The 25254-nt window shown below is 41.1% G+C and overlaps 1 protein-coding gene across 1 annotated transcript in view; it reads left to right on the top strand.

The window, feature by feature from the left end:
• LOC309569661 (uncharacterized protein) overlaps positions 1–25254 on the top strand; it is a gene marked incomplete at its 3' end in the record, with an annotated part of 57844 nt that overhangs the window by 4473 nt on the left and 28117 nt on the right. The window contains exons 2-5 of the mRNA XM_082275599.1: positions 9468–9515; positions 14027–14257; positions 18111–18317; positions 22679–22927. Coding sequence (XP_082131725.1) covers positions 9468–9515; positions 14027–14257; positions 18111–18317; positions 22679–22927 — 735 coding nt within the window. The remainder of the gene's footprint in view (positions 1–9467; positions 9516–14026; positions 14258–18110; positions 18318–22678; positions 22928–25254) is intronic.

The raw sequence follows: 25254 nt of genomic DNA on the forward strand, positions 1-25254 counted from the left end.
TTAAAGAAAAAACAGAAAAGGTCAAGAATGTCAAAAATATTAAAAGAAAAAATGCCCCTGATGGGTTCCAACATGATATTAAAACATACCAAAGACAAACACTACAATTGACAAGACACCACAAATTTAAATGAATAAAACTCCTCCTTCTCCCCTAAATAGATCATGAGCCCCATATGTAAGGGTTTGTGGAAAAACTGTGTTAAATGGCCATAAGGGTGAAAAAGGCTGGTTGGTGATGCACTATTTAGGGGAGAAGGAGGAGTTTTTTTGTCTTGTCTTTTGTAGTGTTTGTCTTTGCTATGTTTTAATATCATGTTGGAACCCATCAGGGACATTTTTTTGATATTTTTGACATTCTTGACCTTTTCTGTTTTTTCTTTGAATTTTTTCAATAAAGTATTATTTTTCTTATTCAGCGAGTTTTTATATTTTCACTGATATGGTTTGTGTTTTTATTCAGAGTTTATCATTTTAAACAGGACAAATTTTATAAAAGATGTATAATTTTTATCCAAAGTAACATTATTTTACTAACATTGATCAAATTGGAAAAAAACAACAACATAGCAAACATGTTTTTTTAGTTTAGTTAAATCCTGTTTATGGATTTCAAAAAAAAAAAAATATTTTTTGCAAAACAGTAACACCGAAATAAAGCCTTGTTTGTTCTTAAAAAAATAATATATAGTTTCTTATCTTTGATCAGCAATTCTCAACCAAAGTTCCATGGAACCCTAGGGTTCCTCCAAAAGGTGCCTAGGAGTTCATTTAGCTGTGGCTAACTAACTTTCCATGAGATGGTGCCTGTATAGTTTCAGGTCCAACACCACTTAATGGGGCCAGAATCATTACTGTATGGGTGGCATTCAATGCATGGGGCATTTCAGTCACTGTCCACCACCAATAGAATGGACATTTTCCAAATGACCACCATTAGACTAATCTTAGCTTGGGTTCCCTGGGCCTGAAAATTTTTGCAAGGGTCCTTTTGGAATATAATAGTTGAGAAAGGGTGTCCTAGATGATGGCAAAGTTATCGCTGAATAAACAGCACCATAGCAGAAAAGTAAAAACTACTCTGGTCCATGGGCGATGTACAGGTGTTAGAGCTGAGGTGTTAAAACATGTTTTGGATAAATGTAGGTTAAAAAAATGAATTAGCAAAGTGAAGAAATCAATATATAAACAAAAAATAAATTAATTAATTAATTAATTAAAAAAAAATAAAAAAAAAAAATATATATATATATATATATATATATATACATATATATATACAGTGCCTTGCGAAAGTATTCGGCCCCCTTGAACTTTTCGACCTTTTGCCACATTTCAGGCTTCAAACATAAAGATATAAAACTGTAATTTTTTGTGAAGAATCAACAAGTGGGACACAATCATGAAGTGGAACGAAATTTATTGGATATTTCAAACATTTTTAACAAATAAAAAAACTGAAAAATTGGGCGTGCAAAATTATTCAGCCCCCTTAAGTTAATACTTTGTAGCGCCACCTTTTGCTGCGATTACAGCTGTAAGTCGCTTGGGTTTCTCTATCAGTTTTGCACATCGAGAGACTGAAATTTTTGCCCATTCCTCCTTGCAAAACAGCTCGAGCTCAGTGAGGTTGGATGGAGAGCGTTTGTGAACAGCAGTTTTCAGTTCTTTCCACAGATTCTCGATTGGATTCAGGTCTGGACTTTGACTTGGCCATTCTAACACCTGGATATGTTTATTTGTGAACCATTCCATTGTAGATTTTGCTTTATGTTTTGGATCATTGTCTTGTTGGAAGACAAATCTCCATCCCAGTCTCAGGTCCTTTGCAGACTCCATCAGGTTTTCTTCCAGAATGGTCCTGTATTTGGCTCCATCCATCTTCCCATCAATTTTAACCATCTTCCCTGTCCCTGCTGAAGAAAAGCAGGCCCAAACCATGATGCTTCCACCACCATGTTTGACAGTGGGGATGGTGTGTTCAGGGTGATGAGCTGTGTTGCTTTTACGCCAAACATAATGTTTTGCATTGTTGCCAAAAAGTTCGATTTTGGTTTCATCTGACCAGAGCACCTTCTTCCACATGTTTGGTGTGTCTCCCAGGTGGCTTGTGGCAAACTTTAAATAACACTTTTTATGGATATCTTTAAGAAATGGCTTTCTTCTTGCCACTCTTCCATAAAGGCCAGATTCGTGCAGTATACGACTGCTTGTTGTCCTATGGACAGAGTCTCCCACCTCAGCTGTAGATCTTTGCAGTTCAGAGTGATCATGGGCTTCTTGGCTGCATCTCTGATCAGTCTTCTCCTTGTATGAGCTGAAAGTTTAGAGGGATGGCCGGGTCTTCGTAGAGTTGCAGTGGTCTGATACTCCTTCCATTTCAATATTATCGCTTGCACAGTGCTCCTTGGGATGTTTAAAGCTTGGGAAATCTTTTTGTATCCAAATCCAGCTTTAAACTTCTCCACAACAGTATCTTGGACCTGCCTGGTGTGTTCCTTGTTCTTCATGATGCTCTCTGCGCTTTAAACGGACCTCTGAGACTATCACAGTGCAGGTGCATTTATACAGAGACTTGATTACACACAGGTGGATTCTATTTATCATCATTAGTCATTTAGGTCAACATTGGATCATTCAGAGATCCTCACTGAACTTCTGGAGAGAGTTTGCTGCACTGAAAGTAAAGGGGCTGAATAATTTTGCACGCCCAATTTTTCAGTTTTTTATTTGTTAACAAAGTTTGAAATATCCAATAAATTTTGTTCCACTTCATGATTGTGTCCCACTTGTTGATTCTTCACAAAAAAATACAGTTTTATATCTTTATGTTTGAAGCCTGAAATGTGGCAAAAGGTCGAAAAGTTCAAGGGAGCCGAATACTTTTGCAAGGCACTGTATATATACAGTATTTTACTTTCTGAGTCCAGCAGAGACACAAGCTGAAATAAACTGAAATAAAAACCTGACTAACCCTTCAGCAGTTATAGAGTGCACAGAGCCAATTTGAAGACGTTTTGGCTTTAGATACCTTAAGTTAGCTTCACTTTTTACTCTTTGTCATCTAATCAACTTTTTGTTAGAAAATATATTAAAATTGTAAATATCCAATTAATTTACCAATTTATTGGCACTAGGCTTGATCAGAGGGGCTGAAATAAGAGTTTGAATAAAAAAAAATGAGTAAAATTTAAAACCCTGTTGAAAATTACTTGAAGTTTGGTAAAGTTTTATATCTGAAAAAAAAATTGATGAAAACCCCATTACACTATTTCTAGATTCAGTGGGATTATTAAAACAACCAGGTGGGTTTAATAAATCGGACTGTAACATGTTTGGGAGAATCCTGGTAGTTGGAAAAAGATCTTGCAGACTGCAATTGAGAACCTTCACTTTAAAAGCTTAAAGGATAACTCTTCTTTAGTGGGAAAAAAATTAGCAAATAAAAAAAAAATGTATTTAGCATATACAATTGGGACACAAGTCATGTTGCATTTGAATGTTAATAAAAATGACATTTCCCATTCAATCTTCAGAGCTGTAATTTTCTGTAAAATGCAATGCAATATGGAGACTCTTTAACCCTATCTTAAAAGCTAAAAATGTAATATTTTAAAAAGGAAGTGAACAATTTATAAACAGATTCCTTTACCAAACCTGAGCATTTCCCAGTGGACAGCCTGTTTGGACAGAGCAGAACATAATAGGAAATCAATACTATTTACAAAGATGATTATCTGACCATCTTGTCTTATGATATTACATTTTTCAGTAAGATAAGCACTTCTAAAATGTTATGGTGTTAACCTATTCGAATGTAAATAATATGTACTTTTAATTTACATTTTTCAGTAAAATTGTCAAACTTGCCAAGCAAGATTTATCCCCTTCTGAGAGCATGTTTTTTTTATTTTAGAAATGCATCAGTTTTAGAAGTCTGCTGGAAGGCTAGCGCTAACCAGAGCTTTCAGTAGCTCAAACTTGCTGCTAAAATTTCTATTGATTCATTTCTACATACATTTTTTTAAGAGCAACAATTATTAATTTAAAGGTGCAATGAACATTGCCTAGTGTAAAGTCTATTTCTGGACAAAATAAAATAAAATAAAAAAAACAATAAAATAAATAAAAAAAACATATTCAGTAGATTTCTGCAATACATGCACGTCTCCATGTTTTATTCCTTTAAACATGTTGCAAACACAAAAAAATACCCTTTAGTCCTGCCAGAAATCCAGTGTGCTCCTATCTTCCTCTTCGGGCTCACAACACAGTGCTTCTGTTGAACAAAAGTCCCAACCATAATAAATATAGAGCAGTCGCTCCAGGCAAGTCTGCTACTGAAACCCTCCACACCTTTCACAAGATGCAAGTGCAGTCATAGGTGTGCGCAGCCTATTGCATTAGGGTGTTCAGTGCACCCCAAAGCTCAAAACACACATGCATTTCTCTGCAACCTCAGCTGCACGGGGCAGTGAATGAATGGGAAGTGCATAGTAAACAGAGTTTATTATGCTGCAGTTATGAATAAACACAGTGAACACAGTTACATATTTACTAGCTCCTTCCCCCACTCTTCATCCTGAAACATCCCCCTCAGCAGCTAGAGGGAGAGGAGGGAACCCAGGAGCACTGCAGACCTGGGGGAAGTCCAGACAGTAGGGGGACTCTGCACTGCTTGTAGTGATTAGGGTGTGCCCAGGCACACCCCCTATGCACACCTATGGTGCAAGTACAGTTAGTTTAACTGTACTTGTAGAAGACCACGAAAATATTAATGCTGTACTTGAGTGCTTTTATTGTGCCAAAAAAAAGGGATGCTTTTTTCAGAGTGCAGCTGTCTGGATTTTCTTGGTCTCCTAAACATCTCAATCATAGTTGTTAGCCCTGGCTGCTGGGCAAAGGCATGCTTATTAGCAACATTCTAGTTTATCCTGTGTGATATGGGGAATGTTTAGCTTTCATGGTGGATGCGTTTATAAAGTGAGCTCATGCCAGATGAGAACGAAAGTTAAAGTGATACTAAACAAACACTGGTAAATTTACATTGTCCCTTCTAGTTCTGTACAGTATGTGGATGATGGCACTGTAATTATTTTAATGAAAAAAAAAAACATCTAAGTACCTTTTCCCTAATCGATATACAGCTGTCACACGACCCATCTCTTTCCCAGCCTGTCTGCAGGGAAAAATAAGCAGGAGGAGCTTCTAGTCCTCTGCTGCTGGTAAAATGTTAAAAAAATATAGCCTTTGGAATACAGAGTAAAAATAAATAATTAATATCAATAAATTGTCATACAAATAAATATTTGAAATCAAATCTTAATTATTTTTTTGGTAATAACATGCTGTGGGCAGATTTCTGCCAGTCACAGGCTGTGTCACGCCCCTCCAGCCTGTGTCTTAGTATAAGAGGGAGGTGAAGCCTCCATCAATCTACATGTAATATGCTGCCCCCATTGTGTTTAGCTGGTTAGTGGGCATAGAGGAGGAGGGAATGAGTGGGCTGTCATTTACCACTGTGGAAATGCCTACATTTGTGACCATAGTTACATGTGCTGCTCAGATGTGATGAGGAGGAAATGCTCAGCATGGAAACTCACTGAAAACTGAGCATGTGCAAAGTTGCCACCACAGCTGTAAAATCCCTAGCTTAATTGGGGACAGAAGGGGGAGATAGAGAACAGCAGAATTAACCAGGAGGATCAACCAGTTTTTTATGATGTGGGTTTAATGACACTTTAGGGCTCGGCAGCCCACTTTTATCAAATGCAATTAAAGCAATGTTAACAAACATGGATTTCCCACACATGGGTCCTATCCAACAAGCAATAACAAAAAATGCTAGCCCACCTGGCTATATTTCAGCAGCTCTGCGGATGTTAGCATTAGTCTTCCTGACCACATGCTCCCCAGGCTCCTTTAGCCTTGGTTTCAGCACCTAACTGCATGGGTCCACTCCCGGCCCTCCTGATAGGGTTTTCCAGCACCTTAAAGTATAACCAAAGGTAAAACTTATTTTTTAGTTTTGGATAGAGTGGAGACGGATTAGAACACCGGTCAGTTTTACTGTGATCCCTTCCCCCATTAAAGAGATTCACACTCTCTATTGGTCCTGTTTACCATTGTCATTGAAAGTGAAAGTAAGAGAAATTACCCAAATTTTGGGTTGTCCCCAGAAAAGTAATAGTGAGGAAATCTTCAAATGGGTACACTAGTTCTGGTGACCTGGGGGTCCCTGAAAAAATTCCCTTGATTTACAGGGATTTCCTCTCACTTCCTGTTTGGCTATGAGACAGGAAGTGAAGGGAAATCTCCATAATGGGACACAGATGGCAACAAAAATCTAACAGGGGTTATAACCCTCCTTTGCTTTATCCAAAATGAAAAAAAAAAATGTTGCCTATAGTTTTACTTTAACCTCCCTGGCGGTATGATTCTTTTGGATTTTAGGTGCTGAAAGCGGTACCATTATTTTGCATGTAATTCTTGTGAATGAGCAGCCCAAACCAACTGTATACATTTATTATATATATTATATATATATATATATGTATGTATACATATATTATATATATATACGTATATATATATATATATATATATATATATATATATAATGTATACAGTTGGTTTGGGCTGCTCATTCACAAGAATTACGTATATATATATATACATATATGTGTGTATATATATATATATATATATATATATATATATGTATGTGTGTATATATATATATATATATATACATATATATATATATATATATATATATATATATATACATATATATGTATATGTGTATATATATATATATATATATATATATATATATATATATATATATACTGTATATATATATATATATATATATATATATATATATATATATTTATATATGTATATATATATATATATACATATATTTACATAAAAAGTACAGTAAAACTGCAGGAAAGGGCACTGGGGGGCAATGTAATGTGATTTTATTTTATTTTGAACGGTATCAGTGTGTTTGGTGCATTTTACATTTGAATTTGCCGCCGGTTCCACCCCCCGGCGGACGTCACGTCGCCGGAGACGGAAGCCGGGCTCGCAGACGATCGGGAGGAAGCTCCGCCGCCGCACACCGCCCGCAGTCTTCACTGGATCCCGGAGAAAAGGTAAGTAAAACCTCCTCCAGCATCCAGCGATCTTCTTAGCGCTACCCCGAGTGTGACTCGGGGTTACCGCTTTTGGCACCAAAATCTTACCCCGAGTCACACTCGGGAATACCGCTAGGAAGGTTAATCTTCCAGATTCCTTCAAGCCCCCTGGACCTGCTAACTGCCTCAGCTTTTTAAACCTCCCAGACTTGGATATGTGTTCTGACTTTACTAGTCTGGGCAAGGAATCCCTCTCACAAGGGATGCAGTCTCCAACAGGAACTCCAAGTTCTGCTGACAGGGCTCTGTCTCCACACAACAGCAACTGTCCTGAACTATGCTCAGATCTGGCTTATAATGATCCTTCACACCTATGCACTCACACAAGTTGCAGACATCTAGCAAAGCCTAGACACAGGACTGGAGGTTCCGTCCCACCCAAGACTTGTTGGAACCTCCAAGCTCCAGGTCCCAATCTGGAACTACCAAATCCAAGCTCACAAAACAACTGCTGGAGCTTCTCAAACTGAATCTTTGAGAATCCAGTGTTCCTTCCATATCCATCACCCAATCTCACGGACACAGCGGCAGGGCCTCACATTGTCACACCTGTTAGTGAATTGCACCTGACCATGAGCAGAGTGGTTCATACAAATGACAGATTTCACCATTGGTCTAAATTTTCGACTAAGCAGAAACTCTCAGTTTTATTAAATGAGCTACTTACAGAAAGATCTTCATTTTTTAAATATTTATTTGCAGGGTACGATGATTTTTTTAGGGTAGTATAGTTAATCTCATTTAATGTTTTTCCTTTTGTTGTTCATGTGTTTTTTTTTTTTAACCAGTGTGTGTTTGGGTGTTGTGTACTATTTAAATGTTTCATAATACATTTTTATCACTTTTTATTTTTCTGTGAAAAAAAATTTAAGTTGGGGATGGGTCATTTTTTGGCACAGGAACAGTTTCAGAATAGCTGAAAGGAGCTTCAGCAACCCTTATAAGCCATTTAAAGGGTAAATCCATTTTTGTGGTAAAAAGAAAATAATAAATAATGATTATAGCATGTACGATTGTACACAAGTCATATTGTAAATAATGTTATTCAAAATTACATTTCTTTTTTAAACCGCAGTGCTGTCATTTTCTGTAAAATGCAATTCAACATGGCAATTTGGTGGTGTTCTGTACACAGATGGTGTACAGAATGCCCCCCCCCCCCCCCAGAAATATTTTTTCCTGATTGTGTGATTGGCTTGCTGGTTTTTCCAGAAGTCTGCACAAAGATACAAGTCAGATTTTGAGCATCCTCTGCCACAAACATGTCATTTTTGCTGAAATACTCCCAAAGGGAAATCATTACCACTACGAAGTGGTCGCAGACCCTGTCACTTTCCTCATTAGAACTCTGCAAGTGCAGCAGATTGATAATTATAAAATCACTCCCATTCACCTTCACTTTGCACATGGACTTTGGACACTTTGGATACAGACAAACAAACCGCTATTTCTGAAAACTAAGAAAAAGCTAAGAATCTTCTGCAACAAATGTTGTTAAAATCCCTGCAGTGTACATTGATCACCCAAAGGAGATTGTTTTTTTTTTTTCCCCAACAAAAGTGGAGTTACTCCTAAAAGCTCAGTGTCAAAATAGCAGAATTTCACCTAAATCTCCCAATTTGAGCAAACATTTCAGGGAAAAGAAAACTCTCAAATTTCTCTTATCTCTAACTGCACCATTTACCAGAGCTCTGTTCTTGGACACAGGAACCCTTTAATTAGATGCATTATTAGGCTCCTTTCACACGGCCACTCCGCTGCTTTCCGTGTGTCCGCAAATCATCCGCAAAAAAATAGGATGATTTGCGGACATCAATGTAAGTGAATGGCACTGCGGATGTCAGCGGAATACCATCCGCTGACATCCGATTTTCCTCCTTTCAGTTCTGTTCCGTTTTTTGGAACGGAACAGAACCCCATTTTTCCATCCGTGTAAAAAACGGAAAGGAAGGAAAATCGGATGTCAGCGGTGTCATCCGCTGACATCCGCAATGCCATATACTTACATTATGTCCGCATATCATCCGCAAACGGATGGGATGATATGCGGGCACATGGAGCGGATGACACAAATGTCATCCGCTCCGTGGAAAAAAAAAAAAAAAAGTCCCGCAGCGGACTACAGCAGCGGAGCAGCCGTCTGAAAGGAGCCTTAGAATGAATGAAAATTGGTGCACTGACCAATAACATAATAATAACAAATAAAAATAATACATTAATGCAAGTTATTTACAAATAATATTTTTCTTTCTTTTCAAGGCTCGGAGATGCCAAGAAGATTGTAATGAAGAAGCTCGTCCACCCGCTGTAATGATACCACGCTTGTTTCAGTAATCTGTTTATTTAATGTTGTGTTTAAAGAGCAATTTTAGCAAGAATAAAAAATATTTTTTAATCTCTTCAGAAATTCCTGTCCTATCACTTCCTGTGAGCTGAACTGAAATCACAAAAAATGTTCCTTCTGTAAACTTCTAATCCCCCCCCCCTTCCATGTATTGGAGAGGAAAAAAGGCAGGCATGCTTGAAGTCCAGCCTATTGCTCCTTCCATTAAAGAGGAAGTGAACTGGCTAAAAAAAAATGTGAAAAAAAAAACCTGTAAAGGCAAAGGCATAATGAGCTAGTATGCATCGAATACTAGCTCATTATGAAGTACTTACCTAAAAACAGCCGTCCTGCTTCCTGGATCGCATCCTCCGGCCATCTGATTGGCCGGAGGCGCGATTACATCACTCCCACGCATGCCCGCGGGAGCCACTGTTCACGGCACTGGGCTCTGAAGGAACAGCACGGGTGGTCGTTCCTTCTGAGCGCATGCGGCGATGACGTCATCGGCTGCATGCACTGTAAATATCCCCTAAACGGTGCATGTTTAGGAGATATTTATAGCACCTATAGGTAAGCCTTAATAAAGCCTTAATATAGGCTTACCTATAGGTAAATGTCAACAAAGTGGGTTTACAACCACTTTAATGCAGTGGAAGAGTGAGCATTGACACTAAGGAAGAGCTAAGGTTCAGCAGGCCACTGTCCCAATAAGCTGCGGCCGTGGAAGGGGGAGGGAGGAGGGGAAGGTACCGTAAAATGGTTGAAAGGAAGAGAATATGTGCAATACAAAAAAGGTCAAATGTGTCCAAACTGAACAAAATCTAGGAGCTAAAGGATATTGTGCACCTCCAACTCCTCATTCAACCCGTCTTTGCCTTGTATTGGTTCACCAGTTTGGTTAAGGGGGAGCTCTGCACTTTTTACCATTGTACTTTTTATCATTGATTGACACATCGTTTACCTATGGGTTTGTTCCCAATAAACTTTTCAATGTTTTATCATTTATATTGACCTTTGACCTGACCACTGACCTGAACTCCTAACCCTGGCACTGACCTAGATCAAACCTCGATCGAGGTTTTGTTTATTTATTTTTAATTATTATTATCATTTTTTCTACACACACTTTTTTAGCTCTCTCTCTGCAAGGACAGAGAAAGATACAATGTATCTCTCTCGTCCATTCACAGAGAGAGATAACACAGGGGACTCCTCACTGTGATAGCCAATCAGAGGCTATCACAGCGATCAGATGATCTAGAATCGGACGCTCTGGATCCCAATCATTAAAACGGGGCCTGGGGCTCTGGGGGAGACCCCTCTGTATTTGTGCGTGTCATGCGGCGCTCTTCCAGTACAAACAGAGATACACAAATGTGCGGCCCCACGAAAAAAAGCCCAGTCCAGTGGGGCCGCATATTTGTGTTACGTCAGTACCAAGGGCTTAACTTCTAAAGTGGTCCATATAGTGAACTTGGTGTAATGAACTTGGTGTGGAGTTATTCACTTTAAGGTCATTACAAAGGATGAGGATAACTCTTTACATCTGGAGGAAAAGAGATTTAACCTTCACAAATAGAAAGGCTTCTTCACAGCAAGAGCTATGAAAATGTGGAAAAAACTCCCTCAGGAATTTGTTTTGGCCAGCTCAGTAGATTGTTTTAAAAAAGAGTTGGATGCATTCCTTAATGCACAAAATATACCTGATATTAACATGGAGGTTTTTATCTTTATTTTCTATTGGTTGAACTAAATGGACTTTTTAAAAAAAACTCTATAAATGCACTGTAGTTATCCTTGATTTAGGGTTATATATGAGCAAAATAAAAATTATCCAATCCAGTACATGTGAAGCATACTTCCAGAATAGGTTGCTAGAGAGGCTCAGGTAAATCTAGTTTTCTGGCTCCTCTGTAAACATTGGAGCAGTGTGTGATTATTTTTGGCTGCTCTGGGTCTCACTGGCTGAAGGCTCGACAACTTCTCTCTGCCTTCTAGTGGATTTCAGAAGTAGTGAGCTGGAAGAAGCAGACCCTTGGCATGAATATTTTTGTGGTGTAACCAATCCCTGGGGGAGAATGCTAAGTAAGTGGTTGAAGAGGGCATAAACCGTTTGGGGTCTGGAGCAGCAGGGTTCTTGTCCAGGAGGGGAAAATCCCAGCCTGAAGGGCTACTGGCCTTCTGGGTAGTGTAGTTGAAGTTTGAGTTCATGGAGGTCGCAGCTCGGTTGGAGCTGGGTGGTCTATTTTTTGGAAGCAGTTGGAGCCAAACCAAGGGGGCTCACTCAGGATCTGGCCTGGATACTCACAGGAGAGGTGTCTGGCTAATATTGGATGGAGGTATCCAAGTATACAGGGACATTGTGAGTAGATGCCTGGATGTAAAGGCCAAATGACTGTTTGCTGATTTAACCCCTTGAGTGACTGCTCCAGTGTTGCTGTACTTGGACTTGCCCTTGATTGGAGTCCCAGTGTTGCTTGTGTTGCTAGTATCTGCCAAGAGGGGTTTACTCTGAAGAGAGTAGGCAGGTCAAAAAGTGTCCTCTGGCTACTTTGTGAACTAGATTTGGAGTATCCCAAACCTACCCTTCACTCCAACCAAGTTCATGAAGTATTAAAGCACAAAACGACACCCCCCGTCTGGTCATTGCATTGTGACACTGTCTGAGTTGCCGTGTCCCCAGCTGCCTGTACACCCAAAAAAGAAGAGAACTTTGGGCACATCAGTGGGACCTGACATGGGTCTGCACTACCCATGTACATTTCTCCATGTTTTGTCTCTAAAAAAAACAGTGCAGTTACCATAGGTGTGCACAGCATATTGCATTAGGGTGTGCACCTCAAAGCTCAAGCACATATGTGTGGGTGCATGTGTATTATATATACAGTGTCAGTAGGGCAGTGTATGGTATCAGTAGGGCAGAGATTGGTGTCAGTAGGGCAGTGGATGGTGTCAGTAGATTTTATTTGTATTACTTTATTTTTATAATTATATATTTTTTTACACATTTTGGAGCCCGTTAGGAGGCTTTGGTGAAATATCAGGGGTTTAAATAGGGGAATCTGCACCATACAGGGTGATTATGGTGTACCCAAGCTCACCTTGCACACCCTGTGCGCAGGCCTATGGCAGTTACATAAAAATACTTGTCGAACCTGCCACCAACCCAGTGGGCATTCAAGTACTACTTGTTTCAGCAGTTCATGGTCTGTGAACTAGAGAACACCCCACTAAGAAATCGGGATTAGGGGAGGGGGTGGTGTCCTGAAGTCACACTCTCTGTCCTAGGATGACAGTATTGCTGCTACATCAATACGGTACAGTGAGTGAGTGAGACCCTGGGACAAGAAGTATATTACTGGCCGAATCACCAGCTAAACATAAGGAAAAAAAGACTGAAAAGAAAGAACAATAATGCAGCCACCACATCTAAGGACTGATAAGTTACAGTAAATTACATTTTGGTTCTTGGATTTAGATACACTTTATTGATTTTTTGACAGAATACATTAGTTGATGGCCAGGGTGGAAAATTTTCAATGGCTTTGCATCAGTCAGCACTGAGATACTTTATTCATGAATATGATCGTATTTTGCTTGATCCAATTATGGGATTACCATGAAGGAAACAGAGAGGCAAACTATAATGTATATTAATAAGTTACAATCATATGTAAACTATTGATCTAATCCACTTCCTCACGTGTGGCATTTGAATTGAATGAGTTGTCAACTATAGATCAGTTATTCCTATCGGATGAGACTGGAAAAGAAATTGATCAAATATTGAAGTGTGTATGGCTATACGGGGTCTCTTTGTTAATGTTTTCACTCAAAATACTCAAGTTTCATCCAAGATTTACCCATGTTCTACTTAAAATTCCATTGAAAAAAATGTTAGGCTCAAACTCTTGCTAAAGAGTGTCCGGAGGATACTGGAAGGAGGCATCCAGTGATCCTGTGATACTGTGAGTACTGACCTGAGCTACGGGTCCTAGTGACTGCGCTGTGTTCCTTTGGGTGAAAGAGCCAGTGCTAGTTCTGTCTGGACAGCTTCTAAAAAGGGACTCAGTTATACCATCTTTATTTGCTCCTTCATAGACACTGTTCAGGGAGGCTTAGCAAAGTGGAGTGTCCTGAGAATATTCAGTAAATCTGTAGTATCCCATAGCACCCTATACCCCATCCAAGTTTTTTAGCAATAAAAATAGTAAAAAGACATCCCCTAGACTGATTATTGAGCCAAGAGTCAATTGGACTGTTGCCATGTGCTTGGCTGCCTCTGAATCAATCTTGGGGAAGAACTGGTTAAATTACAGTGGCTCCTTTGGGGGTAGTACTACGCTGCCACATTCCGAGCAGGCATTATTTCTACATACTGCATATGACCCTTAAAATGAGAATGAATATTTTTAGTTATTTCATTTATAGGCTAGCCTTGGTAGCAGAGGGTGAACATTGCCTTTATGAATTCTCTTTATTACTCTTCTAGTGTTGTCAATCCCTGGAACCATGGAAAATCTTTCTCATTTGTGGTTTGATGTGCGCCATCGCCACTGCCGTTGGAGTCATGACCACTGTGTTTGTTTTAATGGACCGATTTCCAGCAAACATCAATGGAAATACTGAAGATCCCAGTGTCCAGACTACAGCCCCCTCCACAACACAGTCCAGTGATCCGAAAAGTTGCTTGGAATATGTTTTTTCCCTCTCTAAAATAAAGGTAGGGAAAATTCACTTTATTCCTGGGGAGTAACTGCCTCATTACATCTTTTTTTGTTTTTGTGATTTCTATTTGACAATGACTGCATGTATGCTAAGAGTAAATTGGTAATAGGAATCCAAATGAAAGCTAAAATTTGTTTTTATTGACTTTGCTAGACAGCAACATTTTTTTAAGTGCTGCACATGGGAAATAAACTCAGAATAAACTAAATAAAATAAATTATTTGCAAAACCATGTAGGAGTAGGACACACCCCCTGCCACGCCCCCTAAAGAAGAATTATACAAAAAAATGATTAGTTAAACCCACGAGTGCTTTTTTTCCCCACTACTATTCACTTATACTGGCTTTTGGAACAGTATAAATGTGGCAATTTAGAAATTGGATGAAAGATTTAGCACTGGGAAACATTATTTGAAAGTTAAAAAGTGCATTTTTTATACAATTATATAGATCAGACCTATATGAGGGGCAAATGAGGAGGAAAAGGGACTAAGGGACTTTGTTCCAATTTAGGGACAGTCCCTTGAAATCAGGGATAGTTGGGAATTATGAAAGTATACCTAGCACACATTAACATATTTAAATAAATTAAATAACTATAATGCAATTATGAAATTGAAAGTAAAAAACATCTCTTTTTGTCGAGTTTAAAGGTGTTGTAAACCCAAACATACATCAAGTGAAGTAACTGGTCTTAGGTGATACACAGAGATAAAACAAATCCTCCTACATACGTTGTACCTGTTTAGCTGCAGTCTTCTCTTCTCTACATCCCTTTAAAAGTCCAAAATGTATAAAGCTTGTATGAGCTTTCAGAAAGCAGGGAGTGGGGAGTAAAAATCACACACTGCAGAGCTCAGTAAGGAGATTGGAGCTCAGTGATTGGAGGGAAAGGACACAACCCCTTCACAAAGCTCACAGGAACAGAGCTAAGGCTGTCAATCACAGGCTGTGTGCTGGAGATCCCTTCCCTGTCACCTTTTTATCTCTTGGTGTCAGGAAAACTTGTCAGAAGTGATTCATGCTGATACTAGAGGAATGAAGCAGTAGACAGAAATTACACTTAGTGCTCTTAATTGAGACAACTACACACTTTAGAGGGATATGATTTGTTCATATTTCATGTCCAAGGTTTACAACCACTGCTGCTCACATGTTCCTGTGACCTAAAGCCAAGGTAAAAGATCACAGGCTCTTAGGCTTCCATTAGTAGACTGCACAGCATCTATTGTTTTCAATCAGACAGACCCTGAAGATGTTTAGTCAGACATTATCAAAAGAAGTTAGCCAATCAGAAAAATGTAAATGCAGCTGGACTGAGAACACAAGTAAGAAACTAGCAATGTTCCCTATACTGTTGGGCTTGTCTCCAAAAACGTTCCTGGTTCTGTAGGTTCCAGCAAGCTATATAACAATATTCACTATACATTTCTATTCAATGGTGATGTGTGCCCCACTTTTATGTCATTTTTCTGTGTTATATTGAACTGTGTTATTATTGTTTTGTAGTATGCTTATATCTAATGGAGGTTTGGGGAATCTAGAACTTGTTTACTACATGATTTTGTTTTTTATTTCTGTTACCCCTCCTGTTTAGTGCTAGTAAGTTCAGTCTTAGCTAGACCCTCCCCAGTTCTTCCATGTTCCCTCAGTCAGTGTTAGTAATTTGCAGAGACAGGGCCTAGGAAAGTCATTGTCTTCTTACACTTGAAAAGACTTGAAAATCATCCACTGTACTGCAATTAGCTGAAGTAAAATTGTGTTGGGATCAACTCCTGTGTCTTACTGAAGTGTTAAGCTGCCTGTGAATGGCAATGTGTCAGCATGTGATTATACTGTCTGGACAGACTAGGTCAAAGGGTATGTCACTGCATAAAGAAGTGTAACACTGCCCCCTAGAGAGCTGCTGAGAATTACATTTCTTGGGTTTCCCTAAGGTTACCATTAGCAACTGACAGCCGATACACGGCAATAAAAGTTACATAGTTACATAGTTACATAGTTAGTGAGGTTGAAAAAAGACATCAGTCCATCCAGTTCAACCTATGATGTGTGTGTGTGTTTGCTTTTAACCGTACATCGTATACCCCTGTATGTTGTGGTCTTTAAGGTGCCCATCTACTAGTTTTTTGAAACTATCAATGCTCCCTGCTGATACGACTGCTTGTGGAAGAGAATTCCACATCCTTACCGCTCTTACAGTGAAGAACCCCTTACGTACTTTAAGGTTAAACCGCCTTTCCTCTAGTTTTAGTGAGTGGCCACGTGTCTTATTGTATCTCCTTTCTCTGAATAGTTTGTTCCTTATGCTAGGGTCGCCAGTACAGTATTTGTACATTGATATCATATCCCCCCTCAATCGTCTCTTCTCCAGAGAGAATAGGTTCAGTGCTTGTAGCCTTTCCTCATAGCTGATGTCCTCCATTCCCCTAATTATTTTTGTTGCCCTTCTCTGGACTTTCTCCAGTTCCAGCATATCCTTCCTGAGGACTGGTGGCCAGAACTAGACAGCATACTCCAGATGTGGCCGGACCAGAGTCTTGTAGAGCGGGAGAATAATCTCTTTATTTCTGGAGTGAATCCCCTTTTTTATACATCCCAGTATTCTGTTGGCTTTGCTTGCAGCGGCTTGGCATTGCATGCCACTGCCAAGCCTGTTGTCTACCAGTACCCCCAAGTCCTTTTCCATCCTAGACTCACCCAGAGGTTCCCCCCCTAGTGAGTAGCTTGCTTTCTGGTTTCTGGCCCACAGGTGCATTACTTTACATTTTTCAACATTAAACCTCATCTGCCATGTAGTTGCCCAACCCGTTATTTTGTTCAGGTCCGCTTGCAAGGTTTCCACATCCTGCATAGAAGATATTGGCAAGCCTAGTTTAGTATCATCTGCAAATACTGAGATTGTACTAGATATCCCCTCCTCGGCTCAGACAATAATTAGTCCAGGGGATTTGGTTTTTGTGTTTTATTTAGAACTGGGATGGGAGAAGGGATGAGTGGGATACTCCAACTAGTAACTATGCACAAATCTGAGGACAACTGACTGTAGAATGCGGCAAGGCCACTGCTTCACCTTGCCCCTGAAGTGAAGGTAAATTGACCGTTCCGGTATTGAATATTCTCTTCAGGGTTAACAACTTGGCACCCCCTTTACTATCACTGCCTGTGTGCTGACACCCGTCCGCTGACTCTAGCCTCTGAAGTGGTCCCGTTTCTTAGGTAGACCATTTGGCAAGCTCCTCTGTACTCACGGACTCTGTTTTTCCAGAGTTGCTCTGCCTTCACCTCCACAGTCAGTTTCACTGGACCTCTGGGTTCAGCCACACCACTGGTTCACTAGGCCGACTGCCTGTGACCACCCTCACAGCTGCCGAAGGGGAGACAGCCGTCACCCTCCTTCTGGGACCTGGCTTCCCTCCCAAAGACCCCGTCACATGTGCCCTTGGTTTTATAACGTGTCCCAGAATGCACCACTGCTTGTGCCAACCCACTGAGATAGTTACAAAAGCCTGTGTGTCACTGGCTGGGTTTCCTCCACTGTCCAACAGGCTCCCCTATTGGATGCAGTGGGGACACTCCCTCAGCCCAGATTAATCACACACTGGATACATGCAACAGGCCTAACTATTAATCAGGCTCTCCTGATAGCTGACAGAGCAACTATACTTTCCCTGCCTAGCACCTACCTAGGAGGGTGCTACAGAAGCATTTGAAAAAGAACAATGTGCAACCCAATATTACAGAGGTTGGAGGTGATTTTTAGCCTGACGTGAGGTCTTCATTAACAGTGTAAAAAATGTTTAATTATATTATTTAGTATATTTATATTGTTTTTTTACTTTCCATAGAATGAGACATTTGAGGGAGGTGGGATCCAATGTGCGAAGTACAGAGAGAACCAGTCGAATTATACAAGTTTAGAAGAGCTCATTTTTGGAACATCCATCCATAACCAACAATCCGGAATATCCTTATGTGTTTTATATCTAAAACCTGGAGGGCTACGTGTTCCCCACTGGAATCTGCAGGCCAATGTTCACGGGTTTGTCATTCAGGTAACTACAGAAATATATGGCTGAACAACTGTAAATAGATGTTATTTTATTGAAAATGTAAAAAAATGTGCATGGCATAAATGTAGATTTTCTATATGCAATGTACAATCCTCTGCTTGTCTGTGTTAATAGAAATCTGTACCTACTGCTCTATGTGTAATACATATATCTGTCATAACATACAGGAGACTCAATTCACTAAACTAGTGGTCTCCAAACTGCGGCCCGGGGCCAAATGCGACCCTTTGCTTGCCTTTATCTGGCCTTCCACTTCATTCCACTGAAAGAGGCACTATTCCTCCCACTGACACCAACAAAAGGACAATAATTCCTGCACTGATACCAGCAATAGGGCACTATTCCTCCCACTGACACCAACAAAAGGACAATAATTCCTGCACTGACATCAACAATAGGGCACTATTCCTCCCACTGACACTAGCAATAGGACAATATTTCCTGCACTGATAAACAATAGGCACTATTCCTCCCACTGACATCAATAGCAGGACAATGATTCCTGCGCTGACACCAACAATAGGGCACTATTTCTCCCACTGACACCAGCAATAGGACAATAATACATGCGCTGACATCAACAATAGGGCACTATTCCTCCCACTGACACCAACAATAGGGCAATAATTCCTGCACTGATAAACAATGGGGCACTATTCCTTCCACTGACTGCAACAATGGGACACTACTCCTCCCACTGACACCAACAATGTTGCAGTATTCTTTCCACTGATATCAATGATGGGGTACTATTCCTCCCACTGACACAAACGATGGGGCACTATACCTCCTACTGACACCAATGATGGGGCATTATACCTCCCACTGACACCAACGATGGGGCACTATTAATCCCACTGACATCAATGATGGTGCACTATTCCCCCAAATGACACCAATGATGGGGCATTATACCTCCCACTGACAGCAATGGTGGGGCGTTATTCCTACCACTGACACCAAAGGTGGGGCACTGGTAGTTCCACTGACACCAACAATGGAAAATTGTTTACTTCCACAAAAGCTGGTACATTTTCTACTCCCATTGGCCACGATCCAGCCCCCCTAAAGTTTGAAGAACAGTATACTGGCCCATTGTTTAGAAAGTCCCCCCCCCCCAAAAATCTATGTCAGACCCTCCCCTCCTGAACCATACCAGAACACATGCCCTCAACATGGGAGGGGATGCTTTGGGGGCAGGGGGGCCTCTGCCTCACAACCCTGGGCTGTGGTTGTGGGGGTCTGTGGGTAGGGGGCTTATTAGAATCTGGAAGCCCCCTTTAAGCAAGGAGGACACCAGATCCCCCTCCCCCCCATGTGAATGAGTATGGGGTGCACAGTACCCCTACCCATTTACCAAAAAAAAAAAAACAGGAGGCAGTTTTTGATAAGTCCCTTATTAAAAATGAATAATGTCCCTTGTGCTAGCTCCAACATCAATCACGTTGGCCGTTCCTGCCGGCCTGCAAAAAAAAAAAACTGAAATCAAGGCACCCGCTGTTCTGGCAGCTCCAGTGTCTGACAGTTCTTATATAACTATTGGGCATGGAAATGCAGTGACATCACCCAGGGCCACCCCCGCCCGGTCGTGGCGTCACAGACCCATCATGCCCGGGCGGTGATGTAAAAAAGGGAAGAGTTCTTTGGGTGATGTCCCCGCATGGCCACTCCCCATAGTTATATGAGAACTGTCAGACACCGGACCTGCCCGAACAGTGGGAGCCTTCATCAGGTCTGCGGGCATCTTGATTAATGTTGGAGCTACAATAGGGAACATTATTCATTTTTAATAAAGGACTTGTCAAAAATTACCTTCTTTTTTTTTTACACTAAATTGTTTTGTTTTTTTTTAGTTAATGGATAGGGGTACTATGTACCCTATACTCATTCACATAAGAAGGGGAAGGATCTGGGGGCCCCCTTTCTTAAAAAAGGGCTTCCAGATTCCAATAGGCCCCCTGGCCGCAGACCACCAGAACTACAGCCCAGGATTGTGGGATAGAGCCCCTTGTCGCCATTAACATTGAGACAAGGTGCTTTAGGGTGGGGGGGGGGGCAGAGCCCCCCTGCCCCAAAGCACCCCCCCATGTTTAGGGCATGTGGCATGGTATGCTCGCCCCCCCCCCCACCCATTTTCCTTGTCTGCAAGGCTGCATGCTCAGAGAAGGGTCTTGTATGGATCTTGGGGGCCCCAGAACCCTTTTTTTTTTTTGGCTTTGGGTTTCCCCTCACAATCCATACCAGACCCCACAACATTTTTATTTTTTATTTTGGCGTGGGATTTCCCCTCAAGATCCATACCACACCCAAAGGGCCTGGTATGGATTTTGGGGGGGACCCCACGCCATTGCACATTCACACACCACAACACACAACAGGAGGGGTTACAGGAGGAGGGGATCTTTGGGAAAAATTTGACCTCTGAGCACATGTCGCATGTCACAGGTCGGATCAGTTAAGATGGTGATCTGACTTAGATGCGACTTCCATTATATTCTATGGGCTCAAATTGCACCCACGTCAGACTAAAGTAGTGCAGGAACCTTTTCAAAAGTCGGAACGACACAAGTCAGATCAGTTAAGACGGCTTTCATAGGGAAACATTGTCTTTGAAATGTCATGCGACATGTGCTCTCAAAGTTAGAGCACATGTCGCACCAGTGTGAACCAGGATTCATAGGGTTCAATATTGAGTTGGCCCACCCTTTGTAGCTAAAACAGCTTGAACCCCTCTGGGAAGGCTGTCTACAAGGTTTCGGAGTGTGTCTATGGGAATGTTTGACCATTCTTCCAGAAGCGCATTTGGGAGGTCAGGCCCTGATGTGAATGAGAAGGCCTGGCTCGCAGTCTCCACTCTAATTCATCCTAAAGGTGATCTATCGGGTTGATGTCAGGACTCTCTGCAGGCCAGTCAAGTTCCTCCACCCCAAACTTGCTCATCCGTGTCTTTATGGACCTTGCTTTGTGCACTGGTACAAATCATTTGGTGGAAGGGGGATTATGGTGTGGGGTTGCTTTTCAGGGGTTGGGCTTGGCCCCTAAGTTCTAGTGAAGGGAACTCTTAAGGTGTCGGCATACCAAGACATTTTGGACAATTTCATGCTCCAACTTTCTGGGAACAGTTTGGGGGGTGGCCCCTTCTTGTTATAAAATGACTGCCCACCAGTGCACAAAGAAAGGTCCATAAAGACATGGATAGAAAGTTTGGGGTGAGGAACTTGGCTGGCCTGCAGAGAGTCCTGATCTCAACCCGATAGAACATCTTTGGGATGAATTAGAGCGGAGACTGCGAGCCAGGCTTTCTCGTTCATATCAGTGCCTGACATCACAAATGTGCTTCTGGAAGAATGGTCAAATATTCCCATAGAAACACTCCTTGTGGACAGCTTTCCCAGAAGAGTTGAAGCAGTTATAGCTGCAAAGTGTTGGCCAACTCAATTTTGAACCCTACAGACTAAGACTGGGATGTCATTAAAGTTCATGTATGTGTAAAGACAGGCGTCCCAATATTTTTGGTAATATAGTATATATGCACTTTATTCATTGTATGCTAAAAACAAATTTTACTGAGTTTATTTGTCACTTAAGAATTTGTTTTATTTTGTTTCCTGATTCATTTAATTATTTTTTTTAAGTTGCGCTACAGTGTATTTTTGGGTTTTATATTTTTATATAGAGTGTGGTGGTATTATTTTCTGTGGTGTAAGCAGCAATTTCCTATTATAGTTTATTAGCACAAAGGGAGGTTGCACTATTTGGTTTCATTTGTTTTTTGTGCCATGTTATATGTACATGCTTTGTGCAATAGTATTGCACAGATGGGCCCTCTTACCTCCTCTTCTGGGGTCCTCTGCCAACAATCTCTGCTCTGAGTGTTCCCAAGCAACCCATGTGTGCTGTGCGGTCATGCTCCTGACCTGAGTTGTGTGCGTCCATAGACACACACAGTGCGTCTCGGCCCCACCCACTGCTCCCTCCTCACAGGGATTGATTGACAGCAGCAGGAGGCATTGGCTCCTGTTGCTGACTCTGTGTCTTGTGAGAAGAGGGAGAGAAACAATACTGTAACCGGGAACAACGCTCAAGAGATGGGTCAGGTATTGGGGGAGTAACGAGTAGTAAGACTTTTTTTTACTTTAAAGTAGGGAATGCATTAAGGTAAAAAAAAAACATGTCTTGCTTTTAGAACCAATTTAATTGAAATACATGATGACCAAGATGAGAAGAATCACTCCCTAGTTTCGCTGCTCTACAAAGGCAACAAGACTGACAGATCGCATCCAATTTTAGAGACTGTATTGTACATAAAGTTTATACAATAATTTTCTTCTTTTGTTTTCAAGGGAACAGTGTGGATCGGTATAATAGAAGGAGGAACGCAATCAAATATAAGTGGCAATGTTGTGACATTCACCGTTACATGCGGTCAGGTGTTCTTTGTGCCCAGGCTCAGCATACACTGGATAAAGAATATTGGGGACACAAAGGCCACTGTGGCTCTTTATTTTTCAACTTCGGAGGAATTTTTCACCACCGAGTTGGACGTGTTGTTTTCTGAAACCGATGAGGATATACTGACGAGGACACTTAGGGTAAGTCATCCTTTGCCACTGAGTATCCTGCTTCAGGTTTTCATACATTCAGAGCTATAAAGAGACCTATTCCCTGAGACTTTAGATACCTGCTAAGGAGTAGAAACAAACATATTGAATAGAATACAAAAAAAAAACACACAGTGTAAATGTGGTAAGAGACCCTAGGGGAAACAGTTTTGGTAGAGAAAAGGCACCTGATAGCTAAGAGCAGGTAACCCAGTGGAGGAGTCCTATTGGAGACAGATAGGTTTTGTCCACAAAAAGAAGAGGTTGCACTCAGTCAGGGATTCTTTGTGGAAGATAAGGTGTGTGACAATGGTCACCAGGACAAACAGAGAGGGTACGCAACCTATCAACAATTGTACAACTATAATAGTTGGCTTTCCCAATGTATATATATATATATATATATATATATATATATATATATATATATATATTTATACTCTTTACACAGAAATGAGGCTTCTAAAAAGCACGCATTATTCAGAATATTTAATGTCTTATGTGTATCTAAACACTATCCTGTCAAGACCTTTTGGCATCTTTGAAAAAAAAACAGTAAACCACATGCAGAAAACATACCAGCTGTGCATCCAATGCAGCTGATTACGGATTCTTTGGGACTCTGGAGTCCATTTTTATTATATGTGGATCAGATGAGTGCTGTATAGGAGCTATATATGGCTCATGTCTGTCTAGCTGTCAATCAACACAGAGTGAATAGGCATGAATAGGTATTTTTACTTGGTAAAAACGTAGACTTGTGCACTGGAGCCCTTTGGTGAATCTGTCCACCAATAAAGTAAAATGCAGTATAAAGAAAACACAAAATCAAGAAAATGTAGAAGCAAATGGAAGGGTGTTCAGGAAACTCATCTTCCACACTGTGGGCTAAATTAGTTACTGGGGAAGGAAAAGATGTGCCAGGGTCATATCCAAGACAAGGTCTAATTGCTCCAGTTGGTGTGATGGCTTCAGGGTCAATTTTTTGAGTTTGACGACCCAGTCAAAGTCCCTGCAGAACTTGCACTGTCTGCTGTACATTAACCCTGAGGCTAATGTTTTTACTCACTGTGGGCCTTAATGATGGCCCTTGAGACAGAGACATTTAAGAGACCTGGTCATCCCCTTCAAAAGATTTGTCTGCCTCAAAGGAGTCTGCTCCCTCGAACCCTGCCTCCTCCATTTGCCCCTCATCCAACCCTAGAAAGGGTGGTAGGGAAAATCACAAGTTAGCTCCTTTGGTGAGGGAGACCTAGGCCTCTTATAACCATATCCCTGCAAATCCCTATGGAAATCTGCCAGCTGTTCCAATACAGTGGAAAAGGTGGATGAGAATTCCTCCTTGGACATAAAGGTACCCATTACAGAGACCCTGAAGCAATTAGTTAGAAACTGGATTTTGCCTAACAATCAGAGTCAGTTTTCTGCTCCTTAAATTAACTTATGCAGAGAAGTCCCCCTAGTCCCAATCCCCATCGTGGCAGGCCTACAAGGGGGCACCCTTATTAAACTCCATAGCTCTAGCTCCAAGAAGGGGAGGCAGATTATACCTGCAGTGTCTCACAACCTGGAGGCTTCAGGATCTCCAGTCACAACGTGGCCTGTGCTGTACAGGAGCTCAGCAAAGTGTGTTGTGTTTAGCTATGTTTTCCCAATGCAAAAGGCCCGAATCTAAGATGGTGCCTTTGCATGCACAGCACATCTTCCCAGCCATGCCTGCACAGTAGCACGGGCAGGCAACTTGCACAGCAACACCTCTGGGTCAACCTGCACAGAAGACAGATGGCCTTCTCTAAAAATCCAAGTAAAAACGCAGTGTGCCCAATGAGTGTCCTGTACTAATGTATGCCCACTGTGCTATCTAGTGGCACTAGCCACCTCCCTCCGCTCCTCAATCTCTCTAGTGCCCAAAAAAGCAGGGAGACAGCACCAGGTGCCCCCCCCCCCCCCTTACAATAGAGAAAATAACACATATGGGGAGCTGAGCTGGAAAACTGTCTCAGTCTTCACCTTATCCAGGAGGAATATCCAGTAGAGTCTTAAAGGAGAAGACCACAGCCCTAGACTTGTAAAGCACCCCACAAGCTAATTCACAGATGCAACCGCCTGTCAAAGTGAGCACCACAGATACGATCCAGTGCCATATTAGCTTACAGGCAGTCTATGTTCTTTCACTGGAGCCTGGGTACTCTCCCTCTGGAATTTAAGCATCAATAAGGACTAATCTGGAAAATTGCCACTGCTATAGAGCACTGAGGCTCAGCAGAGGAAGGCAGTTCAAGTAGAAATTCATACATTAAGGAAGAAAAGGCTTTCTC

Source organism: Pelophylax lessonae (assembly GCF_965119305.1).
Source record: "Pelophylax lessonae genome assembly, chromosome: 1".
Classification (NCBI taxonomy): domain Eukaryota; kingdom Metazoa; phylum Chordata; class Amphibia; order Anura; family Ranidae; genus Pelophylax; species Pelophylax lessonae.